The following is a 27,897-nucleotide window of genomic DNA, read 5'->3' as shown; positions in this document are numbered from 1 at the left end:
AACAAACATCCAGAACACATTTATTTTTTCAAATCCAGTTTGTTTAATTCTTTGTTAGAAAAAAAAAATCTCTTCACATCAGTACATACACATTGCACAAAGGCAAGGAGCCTCTTCTTTTAAAACTGTCGTTTATCCCCCCCGCCCCGGAATCAAATCCTTTGTTTTTATTATTATTGTTTAAACAAAAAGGTGAAAGCAGCAGCAGAACTGACTCCCAACAACCAGCACTGGGTTTCCCAAACCTTCCCTCAGGAGGGCCGAGGCGAACAACTAGCACTGAAGAAATCCAGCAGACGGAAAGCGAGAAGCGAGAGCAAAAGCACCGGAGCAGCTCGAAGGAAAAGGCCGATTAGACGTTACAGCTCCCACTCTGTTCCTAGTGGAGTTTAAAAGCCTCTGCACATGAATATAAACAACCGTTAAGTGCACAGAAAATACCCCAAACAGCGACATCGCCTAACATGTAGAGTAAAAATTGAGCTGCTGAATTTTTTCACAGCTTCTTGGAAATGTTCTGCTGTCGTTCGATGCATGTTCCGTCTGCGTTCTGGATTTCAGCACAAAAAGTGCCGAGTTGCGCTTGGAAAAGCCAGGCGGCTCTGAAACGGTTAAAACCACGTCATCAACAGACAGATTGCTGGTGTCATAATACGTCATATTATCATTATTATTTTTTCTTCTTCTTTTTTTTTTTATATTATTATATACAAATCTCTGTACAATCAGATACAGAAAGGTGATCAGATCTGTCCCGCCGTTTGAGCACTCAAAAAGGGACAGTTTAAAGGCTGGACATGCTGAAGCAACGGGATGTTTGACCACATCAGGAAAACGCTGGAGAATACGAGAGACGGGCGAAACGAGTAAATACAATAAAAAAAAAAAAAAAAAAACTGTCCCCTTCACCACTTTGATCGAGTTCATCTACAAAGATCCGCGTCGTTCCGTCGTGACTTAAAGTTCAACAGCAACTCGAACCCGCTGAACTTTGTGATGATTCACTGCACGCATCACTGCTTCTACAACAACCAATGAGCGAAAGTCAGCGGCAGAATCAGCAGGACAGAAACCACCGAGTTTCACGCTGGATTTCACAGAGAGGAAACACTAACCGGGTTGCATATTTAAAACCAAACCAAAAAAAAAAAAAAAAAAAAAGAAAAGAAAAGAAGTATTTACAAGCAAGACAACTCTGTTTGCTAAAGAAGAGATTTAACAGATGAGTTAGTTACTGCATAGCTTTTTAGTTTAGATTTCTCCATTGCTGATCGTTTGCAGCTCAGGCTGACGCTTCCTTATTTTATTTTATTTTTTTCTTACCAAGAAGTGGTCCCGGCTGGAAATGGACCCAATGCTCCACAATAAGAAACCTTTAGAATTACACCACAAACATTATTCAATATGCATCACTACACTTACATCCAAAAACAAATAGCAAAAAAAAAAAAAAAAAAAAGAAAACGTCGGGGATTCTCAACATCTCTTACACAGACTCGGGACTGGTTTAGACCGATATAAAAATCTAAACTTTTGTACAATCATTCAGGAAGCTGGAAGTAAAAATAGCATCTTTATCACATAGAAGAGCATATCTTCTCAAAAAAATAACTACATGTTGTAATGTGACATCAAGGCAAAGGCAGATGAGGAGCAGTAAAGGTGATTAACCATCCGGGATAAGGAGCTCTGCGGGAAAACAGAGAGATGTGTTCAAATGCGACACTTTCCAGGAAACCTCACAGCAAAGGGGAAGGTTTCATTAACATCTCTGTACATTAACCAGATACGGTTTCACGGCAGACACACTGGTTCTGTTATGCCAACCAAAAAAAAAAAAAAAAAAAAAAGACAGGGGTAAGATTTTTTTTTTAAAAATGAAAATCGTAAAAATCAAACAACAAATACAAAAAAAAGGAAAAGAAGAATGAAAGCTTGTGCCTTAATGTTCCCAAGTACATTTTTCTCCTTTCTATTATGTATGATTATATAATTATTTTAGATTTAGTTTTTCTCAAACCATTTTTTTTCCAAGTTTAGAGCATATTGCACCTAACCAAATTTCTACCAAGACGACTTCGGTTGGTAATGGTTTTTGCACACAAGGTCCAGCAGGCGAGAAATCTGTAAAAGTGACAGATTTCCCGTAAACCTGAGATCAACTTGCCTCTTCACCAACTCATACACACGCTTTCCCATTTCTCCCCCTCCTCGTACCTTCATCCCGACCTCGTAAGCAAAACATTTCATGCCAACGTGAGCAAACCTTTGCATATCACTTTTTATTGTGGTTATTTATGAACAGCCAAATAGTAAAAAAAAAAAAAAAAAAAATCTCTGGAATCTTTTCATTTATTTTCCCCAGTTGGCCATTTTCTAAAATATAGAAGATTATTAGCCTCGATCATATCAAAACTAACTGAGCAACTTCCCACATAATATTCATGTATTATCCTTCAAAAACTTGAATAAATTTGGACAGATTATAACTCAGTTAAACTGAGGTGAACGTTGAAACTTTTAAGTCACAATGGTTCTGCTATTCCAGCCGCACAAACAGGCTGCCATCTTGTCGGGTTACCTTGAGCGATGCAAATTACTTTCAATCATTGGTTGTCAAAGTGCGCGCGCGACAGATTCTGTTGGAAGGTACAAACTGACTGCGCGGTTGGTGTGAAATGGCCAGTTAAAAAAAAAAAAAAGGCTCTCAAAACGGTCAGTTAAAAGACAAAAAGGTATAAAATGGCGAAGGAGGAAAATAACTAGCGTCCCTCTAAATGTGACCAACTACACTCTATAATCAATAACACCCACCCAAAGAAAACAAGACGACACAAAACAAAACACGTAGGCAAAACAAAAACACTTATTTGAACTTTAAAAGAAAAGAAGCTGAAGGGCACGAACAGAGTGAAACCAGGCAGACGTTTAGGAAAGGCAACACATTCTGGGTTTTTCCAGTTAAGGGAAAAAAACAAACGGGTGGTACATGGTGACCAACCCCTGGGTTGATCATAAAGAAAACTGGCACCTGATGCACTGAGGTCATCATCATCATTCAAACATAAGTTGGAACAAGGCAAACAAAGGGGGGGAGGGGCAACTAAAAAACCCCCAGCAATGTCAGTTTGCAGCGTCAGCGTCATCACAGCAGGATTGATGGTTCAGTGTCAGGTGACTCCAAAAATCACCTCTTTAAAGTACGAATTAAACACCGATAGTGTTTCACAGCAGCCTCAACGTGAACGCTTGCATAAGTGAAGGCGCTTAGAGTCTTGAATGCAACGGGTCGTCGATGACGCCCGTTTCCCTTTTTCATATTGTACGCTGTGGGCGTTTTGAGTTGAGGTTGAAAAAAAAAATGAAAAAAAGCTGAAAGCAACAGAGCACATGGGAAAAGAAAAATAAAGGACAGCATAGCAGCAAACATGTTACGTAGCATGGGAGGGGAGGGGAGGGGGGCAAAGTGTAGTCCAAGTCTGTGTTAGATAACGGCAATCAGTCATTTCTGTCAACAGGACCTTCAGAGTACTTGGTCGGCTAACAAGGAGTTCATTAACGGATCATGTAGAGCAGGTGAGACTATCAACAGAACGAGGCAGCAGCGATGAATTTGATAAGTCATGGTAGATAGAAAAATGAGGAAAACTGTTTTTTTACAGTGCAACTGTTTTAAGAGACGGGAGGCTTTAAAAGGTCAGAGGTTAAAACGTAAAGGTCGCCGGCAGCATCTCCAGGACATTACAGGACAAAATACGTTTGTGATCTTTGCGTTTCTCAAACAATCTGACGACTTATGAACTATGAGACCAGCTTCCTTTAAGTCATATTCAATTGAAAAAGATCCGCCCACATAGGATCTGATTCAGTCTGAAACCCTGCTGGAATACGTCAGTGTTGCACTGCAAAAAAAAAAAAAGAAATAAATAAAATAAAAAATCTTACCAAGTATTTTTGGTCCAGATTCTAGTACAAATATCTTTGTACATTTGCAATAAAACAAAACTAACTTGCAAGTAACATCTCAGCACAATATAGGAGCTTGATTTAAGTAAATAATTCCTTAATATTAATAAAAAAAAATAAGTTCCACTGGCAGATTAATAACAGATCAATTAAGTTTTAATTGACTTAAAACTTAATTGTTTTAGGTCAATTACTGACTTAAAACGAGCTCCTGCATTTTACTGAACAGTTACTTATAATTTAGTTTTGTCTTATTTCAAGTGTACATTTGCACTAGAAACTAGACCAAAAGTACTTGGCAGGATTTTGTTTTTGCAGTGTACAACATGACCTCATTCCACAGGAAAGTTTGAAGGTTTCAAAGGTCGGTTACGAGTATCAACATGCATTAAAGGTTTTACGTGGTAACAAAAATTATGTATTTTTTTGGATGATATCTCTGGCTACAAACACAGAAATAGCAAAAGTAAAAGCCGTCATTGTGTGGAAACTAAAGTCATCAGGCTAATCGCGGTAAACACTGGCTTGTCTGACGAGCGTCCAGCTGCAGGCCGGCTCAACTTAACTACCCAGCTGATATCAGTTTGTTTGACTTGCTAAAAAAATGACTATATGTGCAATCAGCACTTCAACCCTGGCACTAAATATAACTGTTTTATTCCAACTTTTTGCTTTAGTCTGTATTAAAATACCATAACTGGATTCTTTTTTTTACAGTAACGTTGTGAAAACCGTAATATTCAAGTGTTAAAGTTCAATACCTCATATTATATTTCAATACCTGAAACTGGTTGAGTGGGGAAGGATAAAATTTAAACAAATTAATTAAAACCATGAGATTAACTTGCACCATTTTTTCCTCTCCTCTGAAAGTGGGATGTATGTTACACTAAATCTTACCAAGTATTTTTTATGTAATTTCTAGTGCAAATATGTTAGTACCTTTGAAAAACTTAAAAGTAACTTATCAGCAAAAAAAAAAAAAGGATGTTTTAAGCCGATAATTATTTAATATTGACGAAAACGTACTAGCTATAAGTGGGACAAGACATTTTACACATGTAAGCTAAAATGTCCTGCTCCACTGGCAGATTGTTTCACTTGTTGCTAGTACTTTTTCCATCAACATTAAGAAATTGTTGACTTAAAACAAGCTCCTATATTGTGCTGAAAAGTTCGTAAGTTAGTTTCAACTTATTTCCAGTGTACTAGAAACTGGACCAAAAATGCTTCCTAAGATCAAGTGTAGAAAACATCTTGATCCTTACCGTTTCCATTCTGTTGCAAGTGATGGATCCCTAATGAGTATCTCTAAATCAGCAGGAAGATTTCCTTTAACCAAAAAAAAAGGCGAAAGAAAGAGAAGACAGAGGTTGAGGAAAATGAGAAAAATCAAAAATAACGTGTTCAAATCATCTGGAAGAAAGCAAATCTTTGGTCCCGTCACCTAGGACTGACCTCATGAGGCTGGGTAACGCATGCTTGGCAATACGACAGTTTCAGTTTTGCTTGCAAGTAGGCAGACGGAGAAAGGACGAACCAAGAAAGCAAAGGCCATGTGCAGCAGGACAAAACGACACGGGGGGGAAAAAAAAAAAAAAAAAAAAAAAAAAAAAAAAAAGCAGCTTATCTGCTTTCCGTTAGACGAGAAGGTTGCAGACGAATCTCAACAGGATTTGGCTTCAGTGCACTCCTTCGAAGACAGTAGCATGGTGGGCGACTCTTTGAGCAACAAAACAGGTGAGCAAACCTACTTTCTTGAGCCACATGCGGTTGAAAAGAAAAAGGGGGAAAAAAAAAAGTTGCTCGGTGAAGAGTGGCTTCTTTTGTGTGCAGACATCCTCTTCTGAACAGAAGCTGCAAAAATAGTCACCTGATGTACTTCTGTCCCCCAGGATGTAATGCTACAGTAGCTAGACACACAAACACCCCCTCCCTCCCTCCCCCGTCCCAGTAAAAGCCCAGGTTACTAAAATACTCTGTCTCTGTGGTTCCTGATTGCAGGAACCAACAGGAAACCATAAATTAAAAGATCACAATATTAAAACTCTATGATAGAAGGAGCTCTGGGAACAATCGTTAGAGGCTATCATTATTTACAAGAGTTAAATTATTAAAATGGCTTTTTCTCAGCATCTTGAGTCTTTCTTAGTGTTCCTTTAGAGGTCTCTGATTGGGACCTCTCAGTAGTGTCATCTGCCAACAATGACGTCACAGCATTTAGAGTCGAGGACGTCGCGGTGCCAACGGGAGAGGCCGGCGAACTTCCTTCACAGGTCCTCCGACGTCTTCAGCAGCTCCATCAGCGCTCCGACCGCTCCAAAGTAACCCTGGAGCAAAACGAGGGACGCTTTAGGAAACCTGTCACACAAGCTGAGGGTAAACGGCAGCGGAAGCACAACCAAACATGAAGCTGCAGATTTGTCAAATGGAAAAGTAGAAGAAGACGGCGAGTGAGAGCGAGCTGGACCAGAGCTGCAACTAACGATTGTTGTAGTTATCAAATAATTAAATCTATCGATTTTTCTGACTATTAAATTGATTAATCATAAAAAATTAAAAAAAAAGAGCTTTCTGAACATTTGTCATTTATGCCTTTTTATATAATATTGGTGTATTTTTAAAAGATGCAAAGGAACATTTTTTTTTTGCAGAATTTGATCTGGTTGAGACTAAACTACGCCACTTGAAAATGTTTTGGTAGAACATATTTATAGAAAGTTTATTGGGTTTTTTAAATTATTTTAAATGGGGAATGTTTACATTTTTGTAAAACTTTGGTTTATTTGCTGAAATGAATGTTTTCTTTCAGCTATTTCCCCATTTAAGTCTGTATGCACCAGTTAATGATTAATCAATTACTCAATTAGATGAAGATTATTTTGATAATTCATCACGATTAATGATGATGCACAATTTCAGAACATTTTACGCTCTGCGTTTTTGACATCAACGCATCACTGAAGTATCATTCACCGCCATGTCTCCTCTCTAGGTGTTGCTGTTTATGTGTTGTAATAGGCATTAGTGCTTATGTTTGGTTAAATCCCAGTAGGAGACCGCCATGGTAACACAGATGAAGGGATGAAGGCAAGCTTCTTAGCTTTAAATCGGTTTAACCGGGAGCCTTCGGTCGTCTTAATTGACTTCAATGAATGAGAGGCTTCCGCTAAAGTGTTGTCAGATTTATTACAAAAGACACTGCTGATCCTTTATGTGTTTGTATGACAGTGAAGTTAAGACTTTCACATACAAATTGAGTTTTGTTTTCTCCTAAAGAAATTCAGATTATTGTTGCTCACCTCATGCTCCAGAAAGAGGGCTCGTAGCTGCCCTTTTGACCAGAAGTCCATGGCGTAGGCTAGCAGCTTTGTGGACACGGTGTTGATCCGAAGGAAGTTCCCAACAAACACAACCCGCTCAATTTTCTGAAACAAATACAGATGTGGAATTTAATAAAAAGAAATAAAAAAATACTGCCTTGTTAAACGTGTCAGAAATAGTAAGGATAAGTTAATGCTGATACATTTTAAATGAAGATTTATATGAACAGAAGCCAAAGTAAATCCTACAATTAAATTATATAAATAAATGCTTTTTGTTGCAAATGTTCAGAAACATTTGCAGTAACCCTCATCAGTCACCAGGTGGTGCTAATGAACTGATAATATTGGAATACGAGTCCAATTGATTCATATAGATTACAAAAACTGACAAAGAAAAAACAACCATCCTCTCTAAAGACATATATTCGTATATGAACTATATTAACGGGTCATACAGTCCAGAGAATGAAGGGCCAAATGTTAATGTTTACTTTTATTGAAATCTAAATCTATTCCAAGGAACAATTGTAAAAACAATAATAAGAAAATAACCCTGGCTGCTTTTATCTGTCCTTGCTGCAGATCTGCATGCAGTGATAGCCCTGTACAATGCTGCTTGATCGCCATGCCACAAGGCAACACTGTAAAGAAGCTCACAGCACGCAGAAACACTCCTGATTGGTTCCTGCTGCACATGAGACTCTTTAACGCACCACTTTTCTCCCAGCTTTCCCCTGAGATACAAGAGACACGGATCCAGGACGGCTCACCGACTGTATTATGTTCATAAGAGCACTAACGTTTGATTTTTGTGGCTACACGAGTAAAAAAATATCACATTCTCTCCGCTTGCGATTTCCTGTGATTAAAACGTGCTGGGGAATTAAATATCGTCTTGCTAAATAATTTTTAAAAACTAAAATTAAAGTAGATATTGTTTTGCGTGTTTGTTAAAATAGCTGAAGCTGCATGCTTTTGTTTTGTTAAATCATTACCCTGAAAACACCCTGCTTTGTTGTTTTATTTATTTATTTGTCAGGCGTTTGCACCGACTGTCTGTTGGAAACAAACTCATGCAAACTCTGGTCTCAGGACCACTGGTGGTCCGTAGGCGCCCCCTTGTGGTCCGCAAGGTACTGCATGTAAACTACTGTTTATTTGCCATGAGGTGAGTTCAAAGTCCGAGAAGTTTTGTCTGTCTTGAAAAACAGTTTCTCATCAGAATGAACAAAAACAACAATAAGCAAGACAAGACACTAATATATTAATTTCAGGTTGTATATATTAGGATGTTTTTTTTTGTTTTTTTTTGTGGGGGCAGATTCAAGTTAGGTTGTCTGTGAGTGTTTGTTAAATGGGTAACGTGGCCCTGAACCCGAGAGAGTTTATTTAACGGGACAGAATCATCAGGTGTTCTGGTACCACCTAAATGTCAAATGTGGCAAAAGAATCTTCTGTAATTTGTTTAACATGAGACTTAGCATCTGTGTGCTCGTGTGCATGTAAATACCTCGTTGACAGCACACATGCGTGCTATAGATCCTATGTTATTGGTGATGGTGATTAGTGTGGCTCTGGCCAGGTCTTCCTTACTGATGCTGTCTCGCTTCTCTTTGCACATCATGTGACCAAAACTGTAAAACAAGCAGAAAGACAAACATCAAGCTATGCTGAGCACCAACCGGTTATCTTTTTTTTTTTTCCCTCCTCTTAGCTGCAGGTCAAACTAAATAAAACGAGACGTTTTGTAATGCACGTCACAACATTCCAGGCTCTCATGAGAAATTTGATATACAAGTTTATGTGTCGTTTGTGCCGCTCTGAGAAAAGTCTTACTGTAATGTTTTCACATCCCTCTGTCAGTGCGCTATGACAGAGGGATGTGAAATTCACTTTACAAGAAGGTTAATGACACACATCAAATGACCTAATTAGCCAAACATCAAGCTTATAGGCAATTTCATTGAAGTTTATTAAGATTTAAAGAAGTGAATCAAACCAATGTTTTTATAACATAATACATACGTATATATTATATCACAAATGATGTGAATTCATGCCAGATAAGCTCGGCATCCTCTATCTGAAACCACCTGTGACGGCGACGGCGCGCTCACCTGGAGGCGACGGCCGAGCCCTGCAGGCCGAAGCGCTCGTAGTCCCCGCCGTAGATGTCTTTCACCAGCTTGTCCACGTTTGTGGAGTCGCCCTTGCTGGCCATCTCCAGCGCCTCCTCGAACGTCTCGCAGCCCGTCAGGAGGCAGCAGAGACCGAGGAACGTCCCACCTCCCAGGCTGAAAGCGCGCGAGAGAGAGGAGGGGGGTTCCAGGAAGACAACAACAAAAAAGAAATGCGGGTCAGGTAAGAGCTGAAGGCAAGAAGGATCAATCAATCAAAGCCTCTGACTGATGGCATAAGTGGCTTGAAATTAGATTGACATCTATGCACTTAGAAGATGCCAGCTGAAAAAGTGAAAGAGGATGAGATTGAGCAATTAATCCACTAGAAATGGAAAGGAAGGAATGCACTGGAAAAAGACTTTGTTACAAATGAGCAACGTCTCCTTTTGATTTCCTACTCTGCGACATTTTCTCAGATCTGTCTCTGATTGCCTTTTAGCATCAATAAAATTAAACCAAAAACTGATTCATGTGAGTTTTGAAATAAATGCCTGATCTACCTAGAGTTGAAGAAGCTTTAAGAAGTGATTTTAAGTCAGAACTATAACCAAAGCCTGGACCAGAATGCAGCGTTGCGTCAGAAAGCCACTGCCCTCAGGAAGGCATTTTAAGGAGTGAAAGTAGGTTAACGCAGAACAACACGAGGCGCTTTCTCGAAATTGTCCTCATTCTGATCGTGCAAAACACGAGGAAGTCACCATGGAGACATCTCTAGAAATACATCTGCATTTATACAAATTAGGTTGATTTGATAAAGACTTTTCGGTCATTTGCGTTGTTGGTACCGGAACCTCTCACATTCCTCTTGACAATGCTCATTACAGCAGGTGTTGGTGCTTTTTGGCAGTGAAAAATGAAATCAGCATCTCCATAAAACATATCAGCAGAGGGAATCACAAATTGCTCTGTAAATTTCCTCGTAAACCACTGTGTCGTCTTTGAACTTGATGAAACCCAGTGGACCAACATCACCAGACGACCCAGCTCCTCAAATAATCAGCGCTGGGGAAACCGTCCCACAGGACCTCGAGCTGCTCAAGACTCTGTGCTTCTCTGCTCTTCTTCCAGACTCTGGGACTTCAGTTACCAAACGAAATGTAAACATGACGAGCTTAAAACGAGGAACATAAAATTCATTCGTCCTGTATTAGGCATTGTGTGGCGGCTTTAACGCTTTGAATCTCCCTCGAACCAGGAGTTTCTGCAGGTTTTGCCAACTCAAATTTAAGACCTTTAAGAATGGGCTTTATATCTCCTTAGAAATGCACAAACTTCGTCCAAACAACTTGGCAAAGATTTCCACTTAACCATGATTGACGCAAAAAAAAGCTAGCTAGCAGGGGTTATGTTAGCAATGTGTTACGAAACGCAATGAAGATGCAACTTAAACTTTTGCCTGACAGAAAAATCCTGTGGGGAAAAAAAAATACATAAAATATATAGATGACATTAAGTAGACCTGCAAAATTGAAGACCTTTGAGTATTAAAGGCCAACTTACTTTTTCAAAATAAATTCTAGATATTTTAAGGCCTTCATTTTAGATAGATAAATTTAAGACTTGCGGACACCCTGTCAAACTTTCCAATGACCTTTGCTTCTCAGTCTCCTCCAGGCTGCCGTTATCCTTGTTGCGTTTGTCCCTCTTGCACCACAAATGCTCCTTTCCCTCAACTCTGCACTCTGGACACGCAGCTTCTTTAGCAATGCACTTTTTTATGGCTGACCGTCCTTGCTAAATGGTGTCAACGACCGTCTGTTGGAAAACTACCAAGTCAGTTTTGCACATGTAAGCTATAAAATGGCTGCCATGTCATATTTCTGTACTAAACTGCCTTTTTGTAATTGGTCTTGTAGCAGAAATGCACACCTGAAATATGCGTTACTCCATCTGTAATCAATCTTCATCATGAATTTAATTACATCCTGAATTACTGGGATGTTCCCGTTGTCAATGTAACAACCCCGGATAGACAGACGGCATCAACAAACACATATTTGTTGCCGTTAGTTTGCTGAATTAGTTTATCAGCTGAACAAAAATGTGACAGCTAATCAGGAGGATGGATCAACATGGAAGTTATTTCTGACATAACAACAACATGCCTTTGTGTTTACGTCACTGTCTCACTGAGCTTTTTAGTATCGTTCTAATCACACCTGCTTTATTGCGTGGAAAAGATTTGCAAGGTGAGGACCAAACCTCACCTGGCTTAGTGCAACAAATAACTAATCAGCAGTAAACAGCTTCATTAGTGGTTTTATTGCTATAATACCAAATAATAAAACCAATATTATAAATTGAAAGTGGAGCTTGTGTACTCTTAAACAGCATTTATTTGTTGGAAATATACAGTGTTCTACTGTTCATGTAAGGCAGTGGTCCCCAAACTACGGCCAGCGGGCCAGATCCGGCTCGCCTCCACATTTGGTCCGGCCCCCTGAACAATACCAGAGAGCATTCAGATCTTTTTTCATATACCGTATTTTCCGGACTATAAGCTTTTATATGTGGATTTTTCTTCAACCACCAGGGGGCTCTTTAGCAGGAAGTGAATCATTGGAAGTCAAAACTGGAAATAAAAGAAGAAAGCAACCATTAAAACGGAATTAGGTTTTAATAGGGAATTGAAATTTGAGAATGTTGTTGATCAGTTAAATAGAATTGAGGGGAAAAAGAAGATTTTTAGTTTTTTTTTAAATAATACTGGGATCATTATGAGAATTTGATGTATAGATATTAGAATCTACTAGATGGCAGTAGTGCAACAATAATGGATGCAAGCTGCTGCTGAAATCTAAAGAAGAAGAAGAAGAAGGCGGCACCCATTTTCATTTAGCACATGCTAGGACACAAAGGATCAGCACTTTTACTGTTACAGTTACCATTTGGAAACTACTGTAATCAGTTCAGTTAAATCTAAACTTGGCAACTTTCTCTTTTTCAACCCTAATAAATGTGATATTCAATTGACCTGTTATTACTCAAATTTTGGGAGTCCGCCCCTCTCTGCTGCTGCATAGTTGTGGAAAACCTGGAGAGGCAGAGATATCTGCGGCTTATATGTGTATGTTTAGTGGTTTAAAAAAAAAATAAAATAAATAAAAACTTTGGAGTTGCGGCTTATAATCCGGAAAATACAGTATTTATTTCATAAATAGTGTTTTTTCCTGGATTTTTTCTGTGAAGAACCCAGAGAGGGTTATTTGATTGTGCTTTCTGGAAAACAATACATTTTTACATTTAGGCACTCCTACAATCGTCACACTTTTTCTGTTACAAACTGACTCCGGCCCCCCACCAGAGAAGGGAAAAGTTATGTGGCCCTCACAGGAAAAGGTTTGGGGACCCCTGATGTAAGGTAAAGCGATAAATGATTATTGTGCACTTTAAATGCGAATATGTTACCTGAGCTGATTAAAGGTTCCAGTTAAAATGGAACAAAATAGCAGAGAAACGGGTTCAACATGCAAGGCATTTTTGGAAATTTCCTTTGAGAGATAACCTTTGAACATCCTCTGCAAGAACAAAGCCTCTCAGGCGATGCAAGAACTAAACAACAACATTCTGTTCCCTGCTTCAGAAATCCTTGCAGCTTGTTTTTGACCATTTTGTTTCTTGTGTGGTGTCAGAGAAATATGAGGTGGAGTGCTTCAGGAAGAGAGACCTATACGGGGTTTCCACTTAAGTTATGCGAAGTACGAAATGTCCTGGGCAGAGAGAAGTTTGTCCTTGTGGCCTCTGGTAGAAGGATGCATTTCTCTGCTCTTGTGGAGTATCTGTTGGCCTTCAATGTCACTAATTAAACTGCTTCTCAATACCTTTTCTTCACTAATTGTTGTTTTATTTGTCTGTTCATATTACTAAAATGACCCAAGACCACCCAAACGTCATTTTCAATTTGAAATCAACATTTGCACACTGTTTTTCTTATTAACTCTAGGGCAGCACAACTTTGACTACGTTAGGTTTTAAAAACACTTTGATACTCTGATGTGAGCCTACAGCCATCTGTGACTTTTTCACATCAGTTTTTTTTTTTTTTTTCAGTTTTTGCTTAAATTAAGCGATGCAGGTCCTCCTCACCTTGTCCCGGTTACCCGTTTGTAGTTGTTCTCTGAGTAGACCGCCAGTATGGAGACCCCAGAGCCGATGTTGACCAGCAGCATTGGGAAGTGGTTGTCCAGGTTGCAGGGCTTTTTCACGCAGCTGTTGGGGTCCGAAGGGTTCTGGAAGTAGTAGCACTCCGGGTGTCCGTTGAAACCGACCCGGTCGATATACAGCAGGCCACGGATGAGGCAGTCCAGCTCATCCAGCTTCAGCAGCTCCAGGTCAGCCATCTGGGTCACAGACAGAGGTGGGTTAGGACGACTGCAACAAGCTGCGTTAAACACCACTACAGGCAGGGTTTCTGGACAGATTTCAGAAAAACTGCAGTCTGATGGATGCACAGACAAACAAGAGGACGCAAGTGCAGAATAATCACTGTTTTCACCACATTTTATTCAATTTCAAGGGGAAGTATTATGTGTTTTCCAAGCATATAGCGTCATTCAAAAAACAATGTTGCCCTAAATTGTTATAAAATGTTATATATATCAAATATGACTTAAAAAGAAATTTCACCTTGTAATTTGATGCCTTGATATTGGGCCTCTGTCTCTTTAAGAAGCTCTTGCTCTTTCTGAAAGTCGTCACAACATCGCTCCTCTTGTTAACCCTTTAACAATGTTTTTACCAGCGTTTCACAGAGAAGCAGCTTGTGTTATGAGCTCAGCAGGTGTTTGCCAATCGCTGCTGGCTAGTCTGAAGGAGCTGAGTGCTGGAGTCATGGGGAAGGGTTGCTTTGTGAGGTGGAAACTTGGAAACTGACATTTTGAAAAGCTGTGTGGTTGCCATGGGAGACTAAGAGATTTCTTAAAAATGAATGAAACAATCAAAGGTGTTGATGAGGGAAAAACATTATAACATGATGTAAAGCTCAAAAAAGTCGATTTTAAAAGATACTGCCCCTTTAAATCAAATTTCATACTTTTCCAGAATCCAAAGAGACATTTAGCAGGTCAGGATAAAATAAACACTTAAATATTTGCTGTAGAATAAAAAAAAAAGAGGAATTTTAAAATATCTTTTGGGTCAGTTTTTCAGGTTCAGAGAAACACAGATATCACATCCACATAATTTCTGAAAAAGGCGATATGAGCTTGCTGATGTATGACCTGCTGTGTGGACAGATGGCAAAAGTAGACTGTACATATGTAAATTTGATATATACAACAGTAGCTGAGGTCAACGTGGTCATATTCGAAAAGTCCGACAGTGGGGTGGCAAATAATGAGCTCTACAAGCGTTGTACGCCAGACTCACTGTTCTGAAGTCGTTCTCAAACTTGTAGGCGCCGCCTCCCGTGGCGCACAGCGTCGTGTGCAGGCTGGAGAAGTTCTTGTCTCGTCCCATCTGGATGAACCGGGGCATGGCCTGGGTCGGGAAGCGGATAAAGTGCAGGTTGCCTGTCCGGCCACACATGGTCAGGTTCCTCAGTTCCAGGTGGACGTCGCGGACACCTGTTTTACCTGAGGGCAAAAAGATAAATGTTTTCCTAAACAACAATTCCGAGCTAGCTTGCAAATGAAAACATTTTCTTTGTCTGAAAGTAAAACAAGGTCTTGAGCAGTGTCCTGGACCTGACTTTTGTATCGTGTGATCATTTATTACACAAGACTTTGTGTGTAAGCTTACGCACCATAGGCCACGTTTGAGGTGAGGTAGCGGCGGATAGATTTGAGGTTTTCAACTTCTTCTTGTTCTTCTTCTGCAGTGATGTCGACTGGCTCAAAGTACACCAGCTTAACCAAGGTGCCACCGATGTCCATTCCAAACCAGGGGAAAGCTGCAGAGGAAAACATGGGATTGGCTTCTTTACTTTTAGATGAGAAGCTACAGATCTGAACGACGGTGAAGACTGTTACCATGAAAAGATTAATTCTGTTATTGTGGTTGGAATAAAACCAGTGAAAACATGAAAAATCAAACGGCTCCCACAACATTTGACAATCTCAAATTTGTCCGTGAGATTTCATAGCCTCCAGTCGACACTTGAAACAGACTACTTCTTCTCTTTTTCAATACTCACCACACATAGACCAATTTCTCTCAGAATGTTGAAGACATGGATCTCAGTATTTATTTAATGACTGAAAGTTAAAGTGGCAGAATCAGCTTTGGGATTTAAAAAAAAAGGTCACGTATTCTCAGGAATTTAAATTTGAATTTAAATTATAAGTCCGAACAAAATGAAATCTGAAAAAAATGCCACGACAATTTGAGTTTTTTCTTTAAGTTTTCCATATGAAATTTATAGAGACCTTACGTAATGTGTCTCTTCAGCAAATTTACATGTCATCATATGCAGTTCAAAATATGCTGGTTGAAGTTAAGTTTTTTAGTTAAATACTTAACTGAGCACTGTCTATTCAATGTTAAAGTCATCTCAAATTTGTACAGAAATGTGGAGCATTTACTGTACAGATATTCTGTGACTCAGAGAGAGAGAGAGAGAGAGAGAGTGCTGGGATTTCAGGCTCTTTTTTTCTTAAAAAGCAACTAAAATGGGTCAAAACTGGTGTCAGAAAGAAAAAAATCCTGATCTTTACATCTCTACTTTGGATCATAGATTACTGCTCTAAAAAGCCCAATTGTTGATCATAATTACTGTTCATGTCATAACGGGAGAAAAACAAAATGATGGTGAGTAAATCCCATCTCAGTCCTGTCTCTGACTGCGGCTGCATGATAGCGCTACAAACGGCGCCAACAGAGATAACACCATTTTCTTTTTTTGTGGCGAGTTTAGTCCAAGATTGAATCTGACTGGAAGAAGACATAATCTTTCAGAACGAAAGGCTGGTAAATAAATAAATAAATTAAATAAAGCACATCGCCACAGCTCACCGAGAGCCAATGTTCCCATGGAAACAGGTAACCCTCCCTTCCCCCACTGTCTCTCATACAGTCTTCAGCCTTTCTATTTTCTCTTCCACTCAGCTTCCCCTCAACCTCTCAGGCGGTTTTATGCATACCATCCATCGTTCCATACTTCTCTGCTTCCCCCCCACCCACCTGCTTGACTCTCACAATTAAAGAAAGGTCTCATTGGATCGGATCCTGCAGGACGAGTCCAGAGCGCCACGGAGCTAAAATCATTTTAATCGTCACTTTTCTGTTTGGAACCACGTATATACACAAAAAACATTTTTCTAAAGAAATAAATGAGTTCATGTCATCACTGAAATAAAAGTAAGCTGCCCCAATTACAGTCCAATAAAACAGACTGAGAAAGTGGTCGGTCATTATGGAGCTCAAATTAATGCAGTTCAGTCCTTCACCTGCCTGCTGCTGCACACTGCTGGTCAGCTGGCTGCAGCCTACGTTTTTTCCCCAAACAGTAATATCAATCTGTGCAATAAGTATAAGAACGCCTCCACTAATATGAGCAAGTACTTTGATTTAACTTCAAGTCGGAAATAACACATTTCTGTTATTGATGATCTCATTACATTGGTAATCATTAACGTTATGTTTTTAGCAGCACTAGAAATGTTTTCTTTTACTTTAAATGCTTTTAAATTTTTAATAATGTTGATTTTCTTTGTATTTCAGGCACAACAAAGTAGGAATCAATTGAACAAAAATTAGAGGTGTGCCGATCGATCGGTCACCGATCATAATCGGCCCATTTCCGTGAAAAAGTGCATGATCGGTGATCGCCGATCACGGTCTCTTGTTGCCGATCACACAAACCGATAACCTGCTTCTCATTTCGCAGCCTGCCTGTGCAGCTGGTCTCCTCTTTCCTTCACACTGCGCAAACGCGCAGCAACAAATCCTAAGCGATGTGGAACTATAACGCACTGAGTGAATGGGGACGTTTGCGTGTTGCGGCGGAAAATTGAAGCATGTCAAAATGCATCAACACAACGAATCTAATATGGCATAAAAACAATGCCATACTTGACGGAGTTTGGCTACATCGAGGCTCAGATAGCAGGTAAAGCAGCGCACAGCTACAAACACTCACCCGGATTAGCATGATGGTCAGAAAGCTAAACAAATAACCCGCAAAATTATTTAAGTCTTCGAGCTGCGATGTAAGACGCTGGTTCTGTTCTCGCTGTTGAACCGCTGCTACGCGCTACAGGTGGAGCGCCGCTTCTGCTCCACCTGGTAGTGACTCTCACACCGAACCTGTTTAAAGCTGCAGCATCTATCTTAAAAAATACATTTTACATACACATTAAAACTTTCGCTGTCCTAACATGAGACAGATAATCTCTAAAAAAATAATCGATCTCCTCGCTGTTCTGCATAATTACTCTGCTCAGTCAGAAACAGCCACTCAGAACTAGCAGTAATCAGCTAGCCGCCATGCTATCAGGAAGTTTTCATTCAGTAACTCTGGATTGTTTATTGTACTGGATCCTGTATTTGCCTTTGAATGTTAAGTTTTATACTAGAATTTTTTGGCAATGTTGAGAGGTTTTATTTTGACTCTTTGCATTATTTAGCCTCTTCAGAGCCTTCATATGTTATCAGTCTGTTAAAGATAGTATTACCGATAGCAGTACAATTTGCACAATGCCTGTTTTGTTTAGTTTTCTTCTTGGAAAAAGTTATTAAAAACAAGTTTTTGTCTAAATTAAGGTGAATTCATGGTTCCTTTTCCCACATAATGTAAAAACTAAATAATTATGTGATCGGTATAGATGATCGGCCCTCAGGGGTGATCGGTATCTGCAGGAAAAAACCTGATCGGCACATCTCTAACAAAAATATTAGGAATTGTTTCATGAAGAATTTTAGAAATATCTCCACTGGATGCAGAGTATTTTAAACATCAAAATCACAAAATAATCACAAAATAATACAAAATAATAATCACAAAAAAAACTATAAAAAATGATATATATAAAGAATTACAAAGTACTAAAGCTAATCATAAAATACAGATTTCTTAATAACCATGTGTTTCTGGTTGTGTATCCTCTATTTTTAGCAGTCACCAGCTCTGACCCACTTCTGTTTGCTCAGGCAGCTGAACAAATACCAAAGTTCTAGTTGACACAAGTTTGGAAATGATGGTGCTACAACAGTCAGGGTGACACAACGAAGGTTACTGTAGGTCAAACGGTAAAGGATCTCCCTTTATATATAAATTAGGCCTCAAAATATTAACATTTTATTCCAGATGTGCTCTATACAGGTAAGCGAAAAAGGGCAGGGACAGAGTAGAACCTGACACTTGATAGAACTAATACAGTTTCACGGAAGTCGGCTTTCTAAACAACAACATAGCTCTTTAAGATGGCGTTTTACAACTTAAGTATATATCGTGGTAAGCAGCGCTATTCAACACAGGAATGTGATGAAGCCATTTGTTTTGTGCATGATGGCGAGCCAACACACTGAGCTGAAAGGACAATGAAAACCTCAGAGCTCCACATGTAAACAAACCTCCTCGCGCTGAAAAGTTGCACAGTAAAATCTGTCACAACAACAACTAAAGAACCGTTCTTAAGCGTTCTTTTTGGGTTCTTGGAAAACTTTTGTTTGAAAATATTATAAAATTAATTTACTACCAGCGTTCTTTTACAGCAGTGTAGATGTTTAGCAGAAATAAAGTGTCTGGTTTTATTCATCTTCAGTGACGAAACAAGTAAAGTTGCACATAGAGTTGCATTTAGAGCAGGTGAAGGTAAAACTGATGCAAGTCACCAAACATCTTTCGACAGCAGAGGTTACTGGTCCTAAGTTATGTCAATATACAAACTGCTTAATTTAAAGTCGGACAATAATCAATATCTCCGAGTTAAAATAGGAGGAAGTATTGATTATACACCAAATACACAACTAAAAATAATCTCAAATAATCTTGAATACTTGTATTTAATTATAAAACAAAAGAGAAAATGAGACATACTGGGAAGATAAATACAACGTTTCTGAACTTTTGCTGCACAGTTGATCCATAACTTGGCTTTAAAGGAAAATAAACCAGATTTGCAACACTGATTACTAAACTAGCAGTGAGCTGCATGCGTGAAGTGCTTAAAGCCTGCATGCGATTTAATCCGTGCAGCTGAGTTTCTGACTTGATGATCAGCAGATATGATGATTTCACAACAAGGGAACAGACTGACCGTCTGGATTACAGGGGCAAAGTTCACTTTCAGGACAATTTAGACCAGGGATTGCTGCAAAAAAAAAAAATTTGTTCCACACTTTGGTTTGCTTTAATTTGCTTGCAGAGTAAACGCATGTTCTGATTTCCAAAAAAGAAAGCATGAAAAATTGTTTTCAAAACGTTCTCGGTTTCATTTTGATATGAAAGTCTCTGCAACAGACAGAAGAAATTGTGAAACTATGATTATTATTTTAATGTGATCAATAACAACATATGATGTACTACGTGAAATAACTTTAAAAGGATTCTAAATTGAGTTTTAGCAGGAAGTCCTTTGGTCTGGGGCTTCATCAGGTTCCCTGTGGTTGCCTGGGAAACGTCTTAAAATGCATTGTGACACTGAATTGCTTCAGCAAAACCAACAGCAAGGAGGATGACAACATCTCTGTGGAGGAGTAAAAGAAATACTTCCTCAAATCAATGACTAAATATGATCAAGCTACATTTTAGGCCAAATTATCAATTCGACTCTGGAAAGCTCTTTTCATCTTCCTGTTTTGCAGGCAAATAAAAACTATATTATTGATGGTATGGTTATTGAAAATGAGACAAACTGAGGTTTTCAAAAGTTACAGTTCACAGGTCCCGTTTACACGGAGCCGGTTATCAGTGAAACCGTAACATTTTTGTGGGTTTTTACACATCTCCAGTAGGGCTGTAGTGATATAATAATCTCACAATACGATACACAATATTCTGCTTACGATACAATATATATTGCGATATTCAGCAAGCGATACAATTCAATACCCTTGTGCGATTTTCTGAAAGATTTTAGAGGGACAGAGTGATGTTGGTGACATTTTGTGACTGTTATAGAGTTGGATTTAATTAATTTAATTGAAAATTGACTAAAAGCACCAACTACACAATACCTGGCTCTGGTTGGACATGGACACAGACTTACAAGTCGACAGCTGGACAAAATGAATCAAAGAAGTGGTGAGAAAATGTTTCTTTTAATTGAAACAGAACAAACTGTAGCTTGCATGATTTGTAAAGTAAATAAAGTGCACCAAGTACCCTGCTCTGAATAGTTTGATACCTTTTTAACCTTGACACTTAACATCTGAAGGAATCACTCTTAGCCTGATGACCTAATCACTCTCCCGGCGAAGCAAGCAGTGAGTGAGCAAGGTGACAGTTGGATGTTACGATACTTGCGGATGAATATCAATTTTTTTTCTAGGAAAGAAAATATCGATATATATCGCAAAATTGATATTATTACACAGCCCTAGTCTCCAGTGATCGGACACAGAACTTTTTGACACCAGGTCTCAGAGGTGAGGTTTTTGGAAATGTGTTACATAAATATTCCGGTTTGGTTCATCACAGATGGCAAGCAACAAAGATGAATTCATTTCATATTTATGCACTTCATTCAGTATTTTGACTTCAACAGAAAACAGAAATCAGTGGTTACTGCAAGATATTGTGTCCCAAACTACGGATGGACATTTATCGGATTGTTTATCATCACTGTGAAAACTTTCTAAAAATTGTGATTTATTTAAAAAACAATAAATTACAATTAATGATATTTGCATTGTCAGAATGTTTATATTTTCATCTGTTTTTCTTCTTCTTTTTTTTTTATAGATTTCTTCAGGAGTTTCATAATAGCATCATGCTATAATATGACTTCATGCAGTTACTGTATGCAGTTTAGTGAGAATCAAACTTATTTATGCAAAAGGTTTCCTGAAGCCTAATTCAAAAACTAGATATGTTTTCTTACAGCAGTAAGAAAAGAGACAACTAATAGGAGATATTTTGTTTTTTTTGTTAAAATTCTTCACTTATACTTGTGTTCTGTATGGTTGCGCAGCAGGGGAGAATACCGCATAGAGATTAGGAAAAGATGGAAAGGTTAATTCAAGGCAATAGTGATGCAAGAGTTGCTCTTTTGAAATGATGCCCAAAACTTTGAATCAGTAAGCAACCGTTCCATTGACATAAGTACGTGGTGACATAATGAAAACAGTTAAAGATTGACAACAGCCCGATTGATGAAACAGCCATAGACAAGCAGAAAAACACAAGGACAATCTCTGTGGCAAAGATTATAACCCTGGTAGAAAAATCTTAAAAGAAAACCACTGGAAAAATCTTTAATGTCTCCTACCAGGTAGTATTTGATTAAAGCACACAAATACCCAGTAAAACTAATACACAAACTTCCTTCCAAAAATGTTAAACATTTTGAACAGAACCTATTTTTCTCCTCTCCTACGTGACCTGAAACACCCTTGGTGGACCATCTCTCCAGGAACTCAATTCAAAATGGCCACAAACGCACACCATGCTCGTGTGTGCGCAGCCAAAGGTCACTGTGACAAGGAGAAGGGCCAGGGAGAAGGGGGTGATTCGAGTCTATGTAGGTGAAAGGCCTCTGGCCGAACACACACCTGCTCTGCACCGCATGTCCACATGGTGGAATAAAGCGCACGCATGCCAACAGGAGAGCAAAACGTGTGTTGCTTTTGTTTGTTAAACTTTAATTGTCCTGTCCTGTTCTGTCCCCAGGCTGAGATAAGACAGGAACACATGCCAGGCTGCAGGAGATTGTGTTGATACAATGGGCACACTGATAAGAAAAGTTTCATATTCTTAACAAGTAGTTTTATCCTCAAACATTATTACTGCCTTGTTAGTGTGATTTTTTTTAACAACCAAGTGACTCTGATTTTTGTAGCAATGCTACCATTTAAAGCTTACAGCACCACCGCTTTTTTAAAGCTACAACCGTTAAGTAAAGTACATAAGTAAACCTTTATTAATTTATAAAGTGAGACGTTGTCTTAAAATATTTACGAAACAACTTTAAGAAACAAGTATGTTCTGTTTAATTTTTCCAGTTCTTTTTTTTTATTATTGAATAATAAAAAATACATTGAGATTAAACACCTTTTTTAAACAAATACAAAACAATTACATAGTTCAAAGAAAAGGACAAGCTATTCAAAAAAGTAGGTACATGTCATTGAATCAGAGTAAATTAGTTAATTTAATCCATTACGACTAAAGTATGACTAATTTGTATCTTCACAACAAACCAAGGGTATATAGATAGTCTTTTTTATTATTTTAAATCCACATCTTCTGGAGGCAGTTCAGTCAAATCATTACAAAATCTACTGTACGAAATAAAAGGTAACAGATTGAAGGAGAATGAACTTTGCATCTTTTAAAAATCAAAATAAAACCATGCTTTTACTGACACATGACTATACTAAATCTATAATTACCTACTACACTGTAGCTGTAGATTTTCAATAAACATCACAATTTGTAAGCAGATGAAGAATTAGAGATATTTTCTGTTGTAATCTGACAAAATTTACTCATAATTCATATTTTATTGGACCTGCTTTGTACCTTAAACTGCTGAAGTTACATCAGAACTAACCTGAAATAACCCAAGAATATGAGAATGTGTTTTGTTTAAAAAGAACCAGTTTTATGTAGGTTTCAATGCAGTTTGGGTTGTTTTTCGGGTGTGTCAATGATCGAACACTTTTCCTCCATTCCAATTTCCATAATCTCCCTATTCTTTATTTAACTACACCAGACCTGAGATTTGCTGAGAAGCCAGGTCTATAATCTACCTTTAGCAGGCGGGAGTGTTCCTTTTTGTCCCCATAAACATCTATATCTTTTTACACCAGTATGTTATCAAACAAACTCACATGCATAAGTTGTTAAGTTAGCTAGAGGCAGGGTGTGCCATAACACATAATGACAGCAAGTCTGTTCTTTTTAATCACTAAAAGTCAACATCCTGAATAAACCCAGCCCCATTCTTGGAGTTTCAATTGTGCCTCCTTTTAAATACCTACGAGCCTTTTAACTTAACAGCTCAGCTGTGTCACAGACCTCCTGGTTTTGTTTTCCAGGACTCCGACCAATTACATATGCCCGTTCAGCCACTCCCCATCTTTTCTCTGATAGGCAAAGCACGGTTTATTTCCACTGCTTTCGTCCATCACTTTGAAACATTATCCTTAACAAAGTCAGAATAATGAGCTAAAAATGTTTCCAAAACCCTGATTCATCAGTCTTACTTTGTTTTGGGTGAGTTTTGGTTCACTCCTTCAACAAACCCTGCTCCTGGGCGTCATGGAAACCCACTGCCATCAGTCGTTTGTCATCTGCCCAATGTTTAATAATTCCAAAAAATATGTGCATTCATACACATTTTGCTTGTTCCGTGTTTTCCCAATACCAGCAAAATATATATATATATATATATATTTATATTTATCAGGCTGATCAGGATGATGTGAAGCTCCAGGTTTGTCACTGAACAAAGTTGGATTCATAAGAGTAAACAGTTTGGACTCAGAAACTTTTAAACCAATGATGGTGTAAAGTCATTTCTTGTTAAGATCAGTGATGGTTATGATGGAGTAAAAAAAAAAAATCTATCTAAATGTATAAAGGATGAAGTGAGTTTTAATTATAAAAGGTATACCCCAGCATTATGTGGAACTGTCAAAACTAACAATTGATATTTAACATTAAAGTGCTAGACATATCATGGATTGAAGAAGCTGCATTTGTGTCCAATGACTTTATACCACTTTACATTCATATATTTTACATCTCTGATCAAGTTGTAAATTTTTTATTGAAGTCAACTTGCTTAAATATCCCAGTAGGTTTCACATCTGACATCCCTGAGTATAAACATTTGCTTCCGGTCCAAACAAGAGATACGTCAGACTGAGTTACCCAATGTTAAACCAACTAAGCCACAAAGAAGGAAACAAAAGTGAAAAATCCATTCCCAGAGGGAAACACATTCCAGAGTCAGCACTTTCTGGGGAAAAGCTTAGACATTTTATCCGGGTTTATCGGGATGACTGGACTCTTTCCAAGGATAAGTCAGCCATAAAACAGGCAATCTCTGCCCGGACTTCTTAATGATAATTTCGTAATCAGGGATAACCCTGCTGAAAGTCTTTGCAGGTATTAGTAGGATGGAACTATTATCCATTACCGTCTACATATCCTAACATTGCAAATTCCCTCTATTTTGTCCATCAATTAGAATAAACACCATAAGCACAATTACGTGCTTATTACAAGAATGCAAGTTATTCTCACAAAACTGCACAGGTGTGGCTTATAACAGAAATGAAAAGGAAAAGTATGAGGAAAGCGGAGTTCAAGTCATTACAATGGCCGCTCATGTAATTGCGTAATCACAAAATAAACGTTATGACTTGCGGATGAGGAATTCAACTGGACTTGTCTTGTGTTTTAAAATAAACACAAGACATTTATTTTAAAATGGAAGAACAAAAAAAACCTAATGTTTATGTACATTTCTTAAAGCAGCACTTTAAGTTTTATATTAATTTAAACCAATAATTCACATGTTCAAGTTCAGTCACAGACGGCATGACAAATTCCTGTGTAAATATTTTCCTTGATACCAAAAGAAGAGCTTACTTAATATAAGAGATGCAAAAATGGATTAAGAAAACAATACCATGAACATTGTGCGATCAGAATCTGCCAGTTTTCCATGATTATAATTTTAAATAAAAATGTACAATGGTTTTCATTTTGGGGTTTTTTGTTGTTTTTTGTAATTAAGAGAATATCTGATAAAAAAAAAATAGAAATTCCCATCATCTACGTTTTGTGAATGCGTCAACCAACTGCATGTGTTTTAATGTACTTTTGAGATAAATAAAAATCAGATCAAGGTTATTGCCACATACTTTCATGGGATAACCTTGTAATGCCTGCACTTTGTTTTAAACGGCATCTTTTAAAAAATAAAACCATGGAAAACCCTGAACAATACATCTCTATTTATTGCTTTGAGAATTTTGTTTATATTTTACTAATGAAAACATTTCTTTAAAAGCAAAAAAAAAAAAAGAAAAACCACAAGGCTATTTTTATTTCTATCACCATCCCTAGCCAACACAATTACTTAAAGATGTAAGGAATGCGGTGTGGCTGACTAAGAGACTTGTATTACCGCAGTATCTCTATCTTTGCAGAGCGTGAGCATCTCTGCCATTATGTAAACAGAGTAAGTTGAACCCAGATAACCAGATTTAACCACAACAAACCCTACGGGTCTGGCCAAAGAAGTGCAACGTGCAGCAAATTGCAGTTCAAAGAAATATTTCTTAGATATTTAAAGTATTTAACAGTAGTATTTAACTGCAGGTATAAAACATGCCACCCCTCAAAGAAACAGGTAAAGCTTAAGTTCACTGATAAGCAGTTCTTAATAGCTTTCTCAGGATAATGAAGCAGAAACTAACTCACACTTACCAGGTTTCTTCTCCGTTATAAGCTTCATTGTTAGGCAAAATATATGCCCAAGAAGGCACACAAAAGACTTTCTGAATAGTATACAGGAGCGGCTTACAAAAAGAAGAAATTAAAACGCAGCTATCTGTTCTAGGTATTTATGAAGACTTCACGGAGAAAAGAAATCAACTCCTTTCAGCATTCTGCGCTAGACCTGTGAACTTTACTAGGATGATCTTCACATCTTCCGAAACACTTGGTAAGCATAGGGGTGGATTCCTATCCATTCACCCTTCCTCTTGTAGACAAGAGTCGAGCGTTGATTGGCCAGGCCCACTTATCAGGCGCTTCTTCACCACCTGAAACCGACCAATCACAATTCTCCAAATGCAACCTGAGGGTTGATGAATACAAAAGGAGGTCTCCCTGACGACGGCAGGCTGTAGGACTGAGCAGCAAATCGAAGAAATGTCAGCATGATTCCTCAGTTATTAAATAGCTGTTATAGTATATAGAATTAAAAAAAACATCAATGACGGTGTGATGGGAGCACACAAAGATTTGCTATGATTGCGAGACGGCGCAATTATGCAAAACGACTGGAGCCAGCTGTAGTGACACAATCAGCACACTTATCTTTCAGAGCAATGACAGTAAATGACTGATTGTAACATATTCCATTCACAGTAACTTACGAGGTCTGTTCCGTTTCACCGACTCCGTCCTCCTTCGCAACCGGCTTCTCTTTGCCGGGGACCCGTTGCAGTCCTTCTCCTCCCCACGCTGCAGGTGATGCATTTCAAACGTGCTGCTGCTGGGTCCTGTGCTTAAGCCGAATGCATTGCTGGTGGAGCAGCTGCCGTTAGCGGCTACGACGACGAGGCCATTCAACCCTCTTGGACTCTGTACGTTGTTGACATGAAAAGGTCCCGACGCTCCCTTCTTGTCCACCAATGACTTCGCTTTATCCATGGCAGCGCTAGCCTAGCCTAGCATCTGCGGGAAACAGCCGGTGTAGGCTTTAGCTAGTTTAGCTTAGCTGGCTAACACTAGCCCCGCTGGCAGGCTTGTGAGACCGCCGCGCGAGCAGCGAATGCCGTACTTACGCTAAAACGCCAAACAAAATGTTTGCCCTCATTTTTACTGAAAAGCCGTCTGGGTTTTAAAATGGAAAGACTCGCTAAAACATAGCGTGTCCTTCGAGGTCACTCTCGGTCATTCCCCCTCATTGAGATCCTGGCAAGCGCGGCAGTAGCCCGTGTGTGTATTTGTGTACGTATATAAGAATGTGTGGCTAGACTGCTACGTAGCAGAGTATCGCACCCGTCCACCTCCCTCGACCGGTTTTTCTGCTGTGAAAAAATTAGTGACTAATATACGATTGTGAATACGAGAATGGGCTCGTCCGTATCGCGTTCCTCGCCGGTAGATTAAAAGCAGAGCCTAAACACTATCCTACAGCTGTGGGCGCTTTATTTATGAGCCTTGCTGTCCGCTGTCAACCTCATTCCCCGCAGTCCTTTGCACGCGTGATGTGTTGTTCCACGCTGCCAACCTAAGAGCAGTCAAAAATTGAACTAAAGTAACCCCGAAAAAGCAGCCTATAAAAAAAAAACCATAAACATATTCTATCGAGAGTTAATTACCGAAGGAGAACACGGTTTTGTTAGAGACTATATCAAAGGGCACATTAGGTAACTTGCACCTCCAGTCGATATGCAAAGGTCGAACCACAATGTCAGCTGGAAAAAGGAAGACAATCAATGAAAAAGACACTTCTTCTCTTGATATTTGAGGAAAGACTTGATATATTCAAGTGTTTTAAATAATACCATATTATAATATCATAGAAGAAAAGTTTGAAACGTGTGGCAAGCATATCTATTTTAGCCCCCTTACATGT

The 27,897-nt window shown here is 38.7% G+C and overlaps 1 protein-coding gene across 4 annotated transcripts; it reads right to left on the bottom strand.

Moving 5' to 3' along the window:
- Positions 1 to 19: 19 nt before the first annotated feature.
- On the bottom strand, positions 20 to 27,502 carry pank1a (pantothenate kinase 1a). 4 transcript variants are annotated; one of them, XR_001777384.1, is made up of 10 exons: positions 26,690 to 27,502; positions 15,216 to 15,362; positions 14,840 to 15,045; positions 13,559 to 13,812; positions 9,410 to 9,586; positions 8,803 to 8,926; positions 7,269 to 7,394; positions 5,425 to 6,296; positions 5,235 to 5,298; positions 20 to 1,689 (listed from the first exon to the last, which is right to left on the bottom strand). XR_001777384.1 is itself a non-coding variant. In XM_008428807.2 (8 exons), exons 1-8 carry the CDS (start codon positions 26,964 to 26,966, stop codon positions 6,237 to 6,239), a joined length of 1,371 nt encoding a protein of 456 aa, XP_008427029.1. In that variant the 5' UTR covers positions 26,967 to 27,502; the 3' UTR covers positions 4,918 to 6,236. The 4 variants fall into 4 exon arrangements, 2 of the variants coding, with proteins under 2 accessions (XP_008427029.1, XP_008427030.1); XR_001777383.1 differs by having other exon boundaries at positions 5,235 to 6,296; XM_008428807.2 differs by lacking the exon at positions 20 to 1,689 and having other exon boundaries at positions 4,918 to 6,296.
- Positions 27,503 to 27,897: the final 395 nt, after the last annotated feature.

This window comes from Poecilia reticulata, linkage group LG15, assembly GCF_000633615.1.
Source record: "Poecilia reticulata strain Guanapo linkage group LG15, Guppy_female_1.0+MT, whole genome shotgun sequence".
Taxonomy (NCBI): domain Eukaryota; kingdom Metazoa; phylum Chordata; class Actinopteri; order Cyprinodontiformes; family Poeciliidae; genus Poecilia; species Poecilia reticulata.
The sequence above is the reverse complement of the archived record's forward strand: the minus strand, read 5'-3'. Positions and strand labels throughout refer to the sequence as shown.